This window comes from Sebastes fasciatus, chromosome 2 (assembly GCF_043250625.1).
Source record: "Sebastes fasciatus isolate fSebFas1 chromosome 2, fSebFas1.pri, whole genome shotgun sequence".
NCBI lineage: Eukaryota > Metazoa > Chordata > Actinopteri > Perciformes > Sebastidae > Sebastes > Sebastes fasciatus.
The window spans coordinates 24,164,082-24,176,791 of record NC_133796.1 but is presented as its reverse complement, the minus strand read 5'-3'; the positions used below and the strand labels follow the sequence as shown (position 1 = coordinate 24,176,791).

Here is a 12,710-nt window from a genome sequence, read left to right as displayed (position 1 = left end):
TTAAGAAAAGAAATAATAATAATAATAATAAAAATAAAAATAAAAATAAAGAATAGACTAAAAAACACACAAAATAATACAGTAATAATAATAAATTAAATTAACAAATAAGTTAATAGAAAATAAAAGGGGGGGAGTGCAAATATACAGTAATATCATTTACATGCATATGCATCCTCCTTCACGTCAGGTCAGCTCCAAGCATACGTATATGTGCATGCCTGTTAACCCATCTAGCTATATTTTTCTCCAGATTGAGTGTTTTTTCTTTGCTATTATAAGTAAACGCCCTTTTTTTACATTACTGTGTAGCCTATAATGGTCTGTAATACACTTACTTGTATTCGTATATTTCCTATAAACACATAGCAACTACTGATTTGCACTAAGCAATTGCATTATTAAAAAAAAGTAACACAAAATAGGCATCATAACATTTTACAAAAACATTTATTTGCCATATAAAATTATCACGTTATACTACGTAACTATCACATCTGTAACTCCCTGATAAAAAAAAAAACAATCCTAGGGTGTTACTATGTCCGATGACACTTAAAGGCAGCAAACATGCTAGGTAACCGCGCCCTCTGCGCAGCCACGTAGCACAGGTAGATACAGGTAGATAATACAGGCCTCTGTTCACATGCTGGCCAGCGGTGCTCCAGATATACTCAAACATAATCTGCTGCATTCAGAGCTCCCACAGGCCTTGACAATCATAAGAAGTTTGCAGATATGTACAGAGACCATCTGAAATACTGTCTTCAACAATATTACAAATTGACATTACTATTTTATATTCACTCCTGTTTGTATTTAAGCCCTATATTTTAACTGCACTATTTTATGCCTTAGATTATCATTTTGCTTTTACTTTTACTTGTGTGATTTCCCCTTTTATACATATATTATGAACATTGTTGAAGGAACCTGAGACCAAAGATTGTCATTGTTAATGACTGCTTTGCTGGAATTGACAAATGACAAGTTAAGAACCTTGAACCTTGAGATTTAAAAATATATATATATATAATAATAAGGCCTTGGGTTTATGAAAATGAATTGATGAACTCATCAGAGTAACTTATCTCTTTCTGTCCCAGCATCAGCACAGCTTCACATCCATATAGGGAAACATTTCATGAATGTATGATTTTTTTCAATGAGCTAATATTATTAAAAAAAATACATAAACTGTATTGAAATGAGTTGCAGTCTTACACAAGTAAGAATGAAAACTTATTGGATTTTTTTCATTTCCATAAACACCATAAATATCCCATATAATTCAGTGTGTGGAGATGGGTGGAGATGTTTTAACCACTGTTAACCGGATGTTTGTAGAAAGTCACGCTTAACCCAATTAAATTAGTTAAAATTGTATTTAAGCATTTCTGCCATACATGCACACACAGCCACTCAATAGCAACACCATACTCCTCATCACCACTGCTGCCTATCAGGATAAGCCTTGGGATGGACAGATGATGGATCATGTAGGCCTCAATCTCTTATCCTCTTGTGAAAATACCGGAGTAAATCCAGATACAGACACATGTTTCAGCAGTAGTGTAATCCTGCTGGTGGGCGGGCACCGGTTTGATCTGTGAACAGGATGAGCTTCCAACCACTGACATGTTTGGCTCTGCTGTGTGCAACCATTCATCTGTTCTGGGCAATTGTCACTGTGTCCTCTTTAGATTTGATTGAAGATCATGAGAAAAGGCTTTGTGACCTAAATGACCATGTATTTGTCCAGTTCCTCACTAAGTAATCAATATATACAGCAGCCAGTTTGTATAAAAAATTGTATTCCTCACAAATTTGAGTTCAATCCATGGTTTGCAAATCTACTAAAATGTACTATATTCAACTGTGACAATAATGAATATATTAGGCAGCATTCATTTTGCATGTAATATTGTTGGAAACGATACAGCATACAGTTAAACTTGAGCAGCGTGCACCTGACAGTGAAATATATTTAATTTATATTGACTTAAATTATAATTCACCTTCAAAATGTAAAGCTGTTTACAGTCAAACTCATCTTCTAGTCATCATATGTTGTTATGCAGTGTGCTCTACTTGTTTATGCTCCACTTTATGCAGCTTACCGTTAACAGTGTTCATACCATGAGAAACAGTTATTTCAAGTGTTGCAAGTAGAAAAGATGACGACACAGATTTTTGTACAGAACAAAAAAAAAAACAGTGGTCAAGTTGGCGGTACTGTTTGCAACAATTCATCCTTGATAAAGTCTTGGCCAGCCTGTGCAACTGTTCATTTGGAGGTGTGGCAGTTTCTGTTAAAACAAGACACAAACCAACGTAACAACTTGTCTTTCAGTGAATTTAATAAAAAGGCATACATTAATAACTAAAACATCTGCAGATGGACTCACGAGCACAGCCACCTGTTGTGGACTGTGGCAAGTGAGCCCCGAATACAAAGAGTAGTATTTATACATTTAAAGCATAACACGAAGATAAGTGCAAAGAAGAAAAGAAGAGAAGGATCGAAAGTGTATCAATGCGTCAGCACACAGCAGACACCAGAGCATCACAAGACATAACAAGTATTTCAGCAATCTGTTGTTTGCAGTTACAGAGATCTAAAATGTCAGGTCATTGTCCTATGGTGACAAAGTCGAACATGTGAGGCCCTGAGACAGTGTTAAACTGCAGATATGAAAATTGCCATTACAGAGGTTATCAGTGCTCTATTACAAAATATTGAAGTGGACTATCAGTGATCTTTTATTCTCATCCTTATACATTACATTATACAGTCATTTTATGAATCTCTATGTAAATACACTTCAAATGAAGAATAATCTTTGAATCAACAATGTTGTGATAAATATGCACAAGATAAGTATTTGCAATGGGTTTAGCCTATTGTGGCTCATTATTTGTTCTATAGCTTATGGATGAAAAACACCAGTTTTACTTGTTGCTTCCACATGCTTTTTTGTAGCTGTAACTTTGTTTTAACTGTGTATTGTTGCTGATGTATGAATGTACATTAATATTACGGCTGTCAATCAATTAAAATAGTTAATCGTGATTAATCGCATATTAATCACACATTTTTTATCTGTTCAAAATGTACCTTAAAGGGCAGATTTTCAAGTATTTAATACTCTTATCAACATGGGAGTGGACAAATATGCTTGATTCATGCAAATGTATGTATACATTTATTATTGGAAATCAATTAACAACAAAAAACAATGACAAATATTGTCCAGAAACTGCATTTAGCATAAAAAAATATGCTTATTGCTTGCAAGCTGATATGCTTGCAAATTTCCCCACTGCGGGACTAATAAAGGAATATCGTATCTTATTTTAGGAATATCTTAAATCATACCACGGCAAACTGCAGCCCAACAGGCAACAACAGCTGTCAGTGTTTCAGTGTGCTGACTTGACTATAACTTGCCCAAAACTGCATGTGATCATCATAAAGTGGGCATGTCTGTAAAGGGGAGACTCGTGGGTACATATAGAACCTATTTTCATTCACATATGTTGAGGTCAGAGGTCAAGGGACGCTCTTGAAAATGGCCATGCAAGTTTTTCCTCGCCAAAATTTAGCGTAGCTTTGTAGCATTATTTAGCCTCCTTCATGACAAGCTAGTATGAGATGGTTGGTACCAATGGATTCCTTAGGTTTTCTATTTTCATATGATGCCAGTATCGTCACTCTAGCATTAACTTTGACAGCCCTAATTAATATGCATTGTGAGCATTGTATGCATCGAGTGACTGAAATCTTGATTTGAATTCCTTGTACAGTGTCCGTGAAAGGAAAGAGTTCTGAGTTTGTGCATTGCTGTTGGTTCAACCTAGAAATTAAAGGTGTCAGTAAATCGTATTATTTTAGGTTTATATTTTTGTTTGACTGAAGGTTCCCCGTAGTTGATTGTTCTGTACTTTGGTCTCTGTTTTGGATTGTCTCTCTCAGGTTGAATCTTTGGTGTTGTTACAGCAGACGTCTTGTTGTTGTCTTCAAATGCAGCCTTATTGTCTTCAGAAAGTCTAAAGCTTTGTGGCACACTAGCATCTTTTATGTCCACTGGTGTTACCTCTTCTCTTCCCTCCCCGGCTTTTTCATGTGATTTACCCTGTGTTGGTTGCTTTTCTCTTGTTATAAGGGTTTGTGCCTTCATGTTATCAGGAGGACATAGGTTAACTCCCATTGTCGCCGCTTCAGTGTTCAAAGCAGGCTTTGATTTTCCTTCTTCTCTTCCCTCCCTGTCTTTTTCATGTGTTTTACCCTCTTTTGGTTGCTTTTCTTTTGTTATAAGGGTTTGTGCCTTCATGTTATCAGGAGGACATAGGTTAATTCCCATTATCGCCAATCCAGTGTTCAAAGCAGGCTTAGATTTTCCTTCTTCTCTTCCCTCCCCGGCTTTTTCATGTGATTTACCCTCTTTTGGGTTCTTTTTTGTTGTTATAAGGGTTTGTGCCTTCATGTTATCAGGAGGACATAGGTTAACTCCCACTGTCGCCGTTTCAGTGTTAAAAGTAGGCTTGGATTTTACTTCTTCTCTTCCCTCCCTGTCTTTTTCATGTGTTTTACCCTCTTTTGGTTGCTTTTCTTTTGTTATAAGGGTTTGTGCCTTCATGTTATCAGGAGGACATAGGTTAATTCCCACTGTCGCCAATCCAGTGTTAAAAGCAGGCTTGGATTTTACTTCTTCTCTTCCCTCCCTGTCTTTTTCATGTGATTTATCTTGTGTTGGTTTATTTTTTCTTGTTATAAGAGTTTGTGCCTTCATGTTATCAGGAGGACATAGGTTAATTCCCACTGTCGCCGCTTCAGTGTTAAAAGCAGGCTTTGATTTTACTTCTTCTCTTCCCTCCCTGTCTTTTTCATGTGTTTTACCCTCTTTTGGTTGCTTTTCTTTTGTTATAAGGGTTTGTGCCTTCATGTTATCAGGAGGACATAGGTTAATTCCTACTGTCGCCAATCCAGTGTAAAAAGATGGCTTTGATTTTACTTCTTCTCTTCCCTCCCCGGCTTTTTCATGTGATTTATCTTGTGTTGGTTTCTTTTTTGTTGTTATAAGTCTTTGTGCCTTCATGTTATCAGGAGGACATAGGTTAATTCCCACTGTCGCCGCTTCAGCGTTAAAAGCAGGCTTGGATTTTACATCTTCTCTTCCCTCCCTGTCTTTTTCATGTGATTTACCCTGTGTTGGTTTCTTTTTTGTTGTTATAAGGGTTTGTGCCTTCATGTTATCAGGAGGACATAGGTTAATTCCCATTGTTACCGATTCAGTGTTCAAAGCAGGCTTTGATTTTACTTCTTCTCTTCCCTCCATTTCTTTTTCATGTGTTTTACCCTCTTTTGGTTGCTTTTCTCTTGTTATAAGGGTTTGTGCCTTCATGTTATCAGGAGGGCATAGGTTAAATCCCACTGTCGCCAATCCAGTGTTCAAAGCAGGCGTAGAAATATCAGAGTATGGTGGTGGCGTTGCAACCGAAGGAGTCATAGTTTCTGGGTGCGGTGCTAATTGAGGGGATGAATCAGTCTCAACATCAACATCTTGTTCAAATCTACAAACACATGGGATGACGTACTCGGGCAACCTTCTCTGAATAGTCATAGTTTTGGTTGGATCTTCCACTGCTCCGTTCTCCATGTGGTCTGTATATGTAGAAAGTCCCTGGCATCTCCCTTCAGTGGAAGGTTCATCTGTGTTTACCTTCTGTACGACTTCTGTCTTCAAGGTAGGTATCTTTTCCAAGCGTGAACATTCTGATGGTTCCAGGGTATATAGTTTAGGAGAAGAATCTACGCATGTGGACCAAGTCTGAATCTCACCATATTCCCCTGACCTCCTACCCTTAACATTGTTATCATAGGCTGGATCTTTTACATGCAATGAGCACTGACCTTCAGAGTTTTGATCTGAATGCTGGGTTCCCGTTTGGCTTATTTGTTCTGCTTTTAAACAATTTTTTTGTTCCAGATTTGCTTTTGTTAAAACGCCTACTGCCTGCTGTGGTCTTTGTTCTTGCTCATTTGAAGTTTGATTTCCTTTCAACTGCCGTCCAACAGATTTACTTTCCATGCGCTTGGGTTGGCTTTGTTTGTGGACAGTTTGATCCTGTTGGAGCTGCTTTTCATGACAAGCTTCCCATTGTCTTATGCTACTTGTCACCTTGACTCCTCCAGAAGGCCTTTCAGGTGAACATTTCAAGTCACCTCCCTTACGTATAGTGGCCATTGTCTCAAACCTCTCCATCAAGGAAGATAGGAGGATCCCTCTTCCGATGAGTCTGGGTTTGATTGGCTGTTTCTTCAGCGTGTTCTCTCCCTTTTCTTTTTGCTCAGCCACAGCGAACGTGGCTATGATATCTTTCACACTGCCCCCCGTCTTCAGTCCTGGTTCTCTTCTGGTCCGTTTCTTCTTGTGAATGTCGTGCTCACTGTCTTGGCAGGGGTTCACTTTACCTGCCACTCCTCTGCTGGAGGACAGAGGTCCTACCTCCCTTTGGTGGGTGATGGGAGGTTTGGGTGTGGACCGTGTGAATTTGGATTGGATGAGCTTGAATGTGGTTAGACGATGTTTTATTAATCCTCCTGCTTTTTGATGTCCTCCATACCTGCTTGGCAATCTGTCTTTTTGTGGATCTGACCAGCCTTTTTCAGGGATCTTGGGACAGGTCTCAGCAGTCTTTCCTTGGGTCATTTTATACTGAACAATAGTGCAACTTGTCTGAGTCTGCTTCATTGATGCCTCGACTCTCTGATCAGGCCAATCTGTGTTTCTTTCAACTACAATATCCAACCCTGGCTTCTCTGGGTTTCTGTTTCTGACGGTCCACTTGGGCAGATCCTGTGTTAGGTAACGCAGGAGACTCTCCAGAATCCCTCGGAGTACAGGACGACAGTTGCGGTCTCTAACCAACTTCCTCAACATACTGGCATCGGGGTACTGGTTACTGGTTTCCTGAGAATATGGTCTATGGAGAATAGAGGAAATGCAAAACTTAATCCCTTACTGTAGCCATCTGGATATTGACAGCAGAGCTGAAAAATGATTGCCAAATCATTAACTTTATTATTGCATGGAGATAGTAGCAGTGCAGGATGCATAATTGTGAGGAGATGTGTAATTACAGTATATGCCAGAACAGATAGAAAATTTGCAGTATTTTAGTCGATATTGTGTGGTCTGCACCTAAAACTACATTCCCACTGAATAACTGCATAAAATAGGTGACTTTAAATATATTTGGATAAGTTGTACCCAAACTGGAGTAGCCTTTTCATGTTCTTGCACTATTTTGAGTATGTAGGTATGTAGAGTAGCCTAGACAGGGTTTACCGTAAAGAAATGAATAATGGTACCCCACCATCTCACTAGTTTTGAAATATAGGACCATAAAACTAGTAGCAGTAATCTTCAAAAGGATGACTTTTTCCCTTTTTACATATTAATCTTCTACCTGAGTGATATTAGAGTCAATAAACCGTAGTTCTACTCTAACTGGATATACCAGAAGTCATCCCACCCCTGCAGCAAGAGATAAAATATTCAGACTTGAAGTGAGGTCTCCAGCAATGTGAACTTGTTATAGCTGATTAGTTCAGGGGGGGTTGCAGAGGAGGGTTGTGCAGCAAGAAGAGGATATCTGGTAAAGAGAGACAGGCACTTCATGCGTCATATAGATCTGAGTCCATTTTAATGTTCATATCATATTAATATTGACCATGTAATGGTGCTTTCACAATATAGTACACTAATGCCGTATAAGAGCATCACAGTGCAAATAATAATTGATCACAGTAAAGATAAAATATTCAACAACTCAATAATGTTATGCATAAAAGTTAAAATCATCTCAACATTTCCACCAAATGTTACATGCATTATAAAGCCAAGATGTATGTAGATTAAATACTATTGAAACTTACTGCGGAGAAAGAGACGTATCTTAAAATCAGTTAGGCTTTCGAATTAGATACTCCATGACACAACATAACCATGTGCTTCATGTTAATACAGGTTAGCTTTAGAAAAGGAAAAGGTCAGAGAAGGAAATTGTCAGGTTAAATAGTCAACTAGTTTACTATTCTCAATTAAAAGTTATAAAGGCCAAAGAGTTTTCTTTTCCCCACCCTTCTGTAATTTACTTAATTAGGTGAAGACAGGTTATTCCTCCCCGGCATCAACAGAACATGATTGCAGATGTCGCTCCTGAGAGATGATCTCACAGGAATGCATTCATGACAGACAAAGGCTGAAGGCTTGAAGCTCAATACCCTTAATGGTCTCCCTTTTGATGCTCCTCTGCCTCCCACCTACAGGTGCTTCAACTTCTCCAATTCATGACACCCCTGTGTGTAGCAAAATATAGGAGAGGAGGGCAAGGAGTGGACAGGATGCCACTAAAGACTATTGAGATACTACCAGGGAGGACTAGAGGGTGGTGTGGGACAAAGGGAAGCAGTTTGACAGTCATGTGCAGTTCCTCTGATAGCCAGAAGGGTTCAGGCCAGTGAAGAGCAGGATTACTTGTCTGTGCACTTCTCTGCAGATGCTGCTGTGTAAAGCTTTTCTCCCAGCTCCTCCAGACGCTCTCTTTTATCCAGATCCTGGTACAGTCCTGCGGGAACCTGACTCAGGCCATGCATGAGGCCGTAGAGACAACCTGCGATCAGGCCTGTGGCTTCACTCTCACCTAAAACAAACATTTTCACAGAAGTCACAGTGAGCATGGTGTGTGTGTTTTATCTGTCTGTGTTTTAAACCTGTCGTGCAGGTCCTCACCTCCGTGGAACATGGCTCGTTTGCACAGCTCAGCCCAGTCACTCCCTGCCGCCAAAATGGCATCGTAGGCTATCATGGGGGCGTCATGACCTCTGCGTCCTGCAAGGCCCTCTGAGCTCCAGCGCTTATACATCTGTATGGACGAGGACAGATTACTATTCCTGTTAGGGGTTCTGTTGACGTAGAAACCTGAAGTTAAACTTTTCTTTATGTGTGTGTGACAGAGAGGCAGGATTTACTTTGTCTGTCTCCTCAGCATCATAGCGGTCGGGGAACGAAGGTTTGTTCTGTCCGTCCTCCTCTATCTCCCTCTCTTCCAGGTAAAACTGCCACTTGGCTTCAAAGTAGAACCAGTTTTCCTGATATTCTGCATAGGAAAAACGTTACCGGAGCATCAAATCACACACCATCCATCTCAGTAACAGCTTACGCATTCATATGCACCGCACTTGTAAAGTATCTCTGTGTAATATATTGTGTGTAATGTTCTTGTTGTGTCTGGGGACGTGTGCCTCTTGTGTATGGCTGATAGTGCCACTGAGCATAAGCATTGTATTATAATACACATGACAATAAACTTTAACTTAAAGTTGAAAGTGCAAACACACACATGCTCTCTCAGACACATGTGCATACATACCAAACTCAGAAAATGACTATATACTGTATACTGACAAACATTGATATTACTGCTGTTGTGTTTTTTGGCTTCATTTGACCTGGATTAATCAACCAAGCTGTAAAATGATGTGCCCACTCACTAACAGACACAATCACTGTCTTACCTGCCATGTGTCGTATGGTCTTCCTGCAATACTCCTCAGCCCGAGGGATGACCTTCATGAGCTCACGGCCCCAAGCCACGGGAGGTTTCCCCTGGATCGCATAGGATGCAAACAACGCCGTTGTCAAGGAGCCTAGGAAGCCTGAAGCAGCCAAGAGTGACACCACAAGTCAAACTCACCAATTAAGCATGTATTTAATCAATCAGTTAAAATGTAAAGAAAGATGCTTAACAATTTATCAGCAGCACAATTATCAGCCTGTAGTTTGATCAGATAGGTTAGAGACTGCCAACATTGTCACCTGTGGGATGGTTGTGGGTCATTCTGCCAATCTCAATGCTGACCTCCACCAGGTTGTCTATTCTCTCAGGTTGCCAGTATCTCATCCCCACACACATGGCCTTGGCAGCTGCCCCGAAACCAGACCCTGGACATAGACACATGCTAACATTTTCATATACTGTAGTTATGTCGAAATAAAAAAAAAATATGGATCTAAAATCTCCAATGACCTTTTTCATTGAAGGGTGTATGCCAGGCGAGCAGGAAGTTGTGAGGCTTGAGGTGAACACAGCCCTCTACTGTGGCAGGATCAGGGGCTCTGCCCTGGAGAGACACCATGGCTTCAACATAGAGACGCACCAGCTCCCGGTACAGATCCTCCAGGCACCAGTAATCTGGACACACACACACACATACACCATGACTGAGAGTCATTCATGATTGGCATGCAAGGCGAGATGAGTGGTGCTGCGGTGGGCTAAGTTTAGCCTCAGCCTGCCACACCACAGATTAGGACCAGCATGCCATCGGAGCGAGTGGAGTCCCTTCCACACACCATGAGGTCAGCTGGGATCCACGAGCAGAGCCCACAGCCATCCTGCTAGAATGTGTTTATATATGTACTCTATGTGTGTGTTAGAGAGAGAGAGAGACACTTTGTTGACAAAGAAGCATCAGCTCTAATTTAGTGATCAAGGATTTTGATGAAAGATGGGGACTTTCACACTCAACTGGACTGGTTCAGATTCAGTTACATAGACGATGAGGCTGCTTCAGATAAGACTGTATAAATGTAATGTTTATATGGATGTTTATGTAACAGTATCTCTGCTGTAACATTTGCTTTTACTGTAATTATATATGCTGGTAAGAAGATTGACAAAGTAAACTCTGACATCATCTCCACTCCATAAGTTTGTGTCTGGCTGCTGTATGAGTATGTGTGCAGGCATGCTGGATTGTAGCTAAATAGGGCTTCCTAATCTCAATAGATGTCATCACCACTTCACAGGACCTCTGTCATTGGCTTTGAACCGCATCTGCAGCCAAACATGATACCGGTAGATTATGGAGGAGTCTGACCTGCTATTGTTCAGTAAAGTAGAGCCGAGGATCAGCTTTTCCAAAGTAGTCTATTTTGGACTTTTCTATCCTGGCAACTCGTGGCCACCCTGCGGGGGCTTGAGATGACATTTGAGTGATTTGTAGTTGGACTTCTATTGACATTTCATCTTTGATGACCAGTTGCAAGGATGGATTATGGTATGTCAGCAGGTTGTGTCATTCAAAGATGTTCTGCCAGTTAGTGATTAGCAACTTCCATTGACCATATAGAAGAAGCTATTCTGGTCCCTATAGACGTAGGCAGGTCTGATGTTGTGTCTATATTTTATTGAACAGATAAAGAACGAAACATTTTGGATTTTTGTGAAGTTAGATGTAATTTTTATAGTGAATTTAACATTTCAAAATAGAAGAAAGAAGCAAATGATTGTATACTCTTGCTATTTTTCCTGCTCTCTAATCTGCCTCTAAACGTACCTGTTACAAGTGCTTCTGCTGTGGTGATGTGCATCCTCGCTGCATCACTCAGGGGCCAGTTATCAGGGTCCAGTTTCTGTGCCTCCAGTCCCCCGAGAGAGGCCAGCTCCTCTTGGATCTTCTTGCCTGAGGTGCAGTCTTCCCAACGGCCCTTCCTGTAGCCCAGGGCATCTCCAACAGCACCCAGAACCATGGCCGCCTTGAATTTCTCCATGATACTGGGATACTCCGCTCTCGTTGGCTCACCCAGCTATAAAAGATCTTCTCTTGAACGATGCCGTCACACAAAATATGAGCTCCTTTCAGCTGCACTTCTTCTTCTTCACCACCTCAACAGATTCAAGGTCACAGAACAAACTTTCTTGCAAAGCATCCTGAAGGTCTTCAAACAGCCTCACCAGCTCTCACTATTAAGATTTCCACTTGATGAGGAGCTTCCACAGACCTCTGTCTCCACTACATAACAGCTCCACCACAATTCCCACCCTCAGAGCTCTCGTCTAGTTTCTCATCAGTTGTCTCACACACACTCTCATTACCAAGGGTGGGCGCGCACACACACACACACGAAAGCATCACGTTATCAGCCAGAGTTTCTTTGTGTTGGGCGGCGGGGAGTTCAGCTGTGGTCAGGTGTCTCCTAAAAAGGCAATCCCCATGGCCCCAAAGCCTAAAAGCTGGATGGCTGGGTGTGGAGTGGTAACGGGAAGAGATGCTAATTTGCTGCTGGGCTGGAGTGCAAGCCCGTCAGCTGGTGCTGGAGCTTGTTGACATCCCGCTCGCCCCATGGGAGGAGGGTAAGAATGGAGCATCATCCCCACTCACATGAGCCTGCCTCCTTCTTTATTGAAGCTCAACTCTCTTCAAGCTTTACCTCACTATTCTAAACATAATTTATTTATCACCTCCCACCCTGACATCAACAAATCTTTCCAGTTATGTGAACTGCATCCAAGAGTTCCCCTCCCTCTTTAATCTTCATCTTCACATAATGCCTTGATTTTATACCCCTTTTGAGACAATCTGTTATTCCCAACCATTCAGTTGATGATGAATGTCGCCGTAAACATATTTAGTAACAGTAGACAAAGCATTACCAGAGCAGCCAATGATGATGATGATGATATGCAGCAGGAATGCAACCTGATAAGGGACAACTGTTACCAAGCTGACATTTTACAAACACTGTCAAACACACATGCATTGACGCACACACACACACACACTGTAGCGCAGTGGTTCTCAGCAGATATATTGTTTTTTTTTGTTTCATTCATTACTGTCGTTTAGTTAACATGTCTCA

At 40.9% G+C, this 12,710-nt stretch overlaps 1 protein-coding gene across 1 annotated transcript; it reads right to left on the bottom strand.

Moving 5' to 3' along the window:
- Positions 1 to 7,659: 7,659 nt before the first annotated feature.
- On the bottom strand, positions 7,660 to 11,687 carry adprhl1 (ADP-ribosylhydrolase like 1). The gene is made up of 7 exons (XM_074614830.1): positions 11,408 to 11,687; positions 10,096 to 10,260; positions 9,885 to 10,010; positions 9,584 to 9,724; positions 9,038 to 9,165; positions 8,799 to 8,931; positions 7,660 to 8,709 (listed from the first exon to the last, which is right to left on the bottom strand). Exons 1-7 carry the CDS (start codon positions 11,619 to 11,621, stop codon positions 8,540 to 8,542), a joined length of 1,077 nt encoding a protein of 358 aa, XP_074470931.1. The 5' UTR covers positions 11,622 to 11,687; the 3' UTR covers positions 7,660 to 8,539.
- Between the last annotated feature and the right edge of the window lie 1,023 nt (positions 11,688 to 12,710).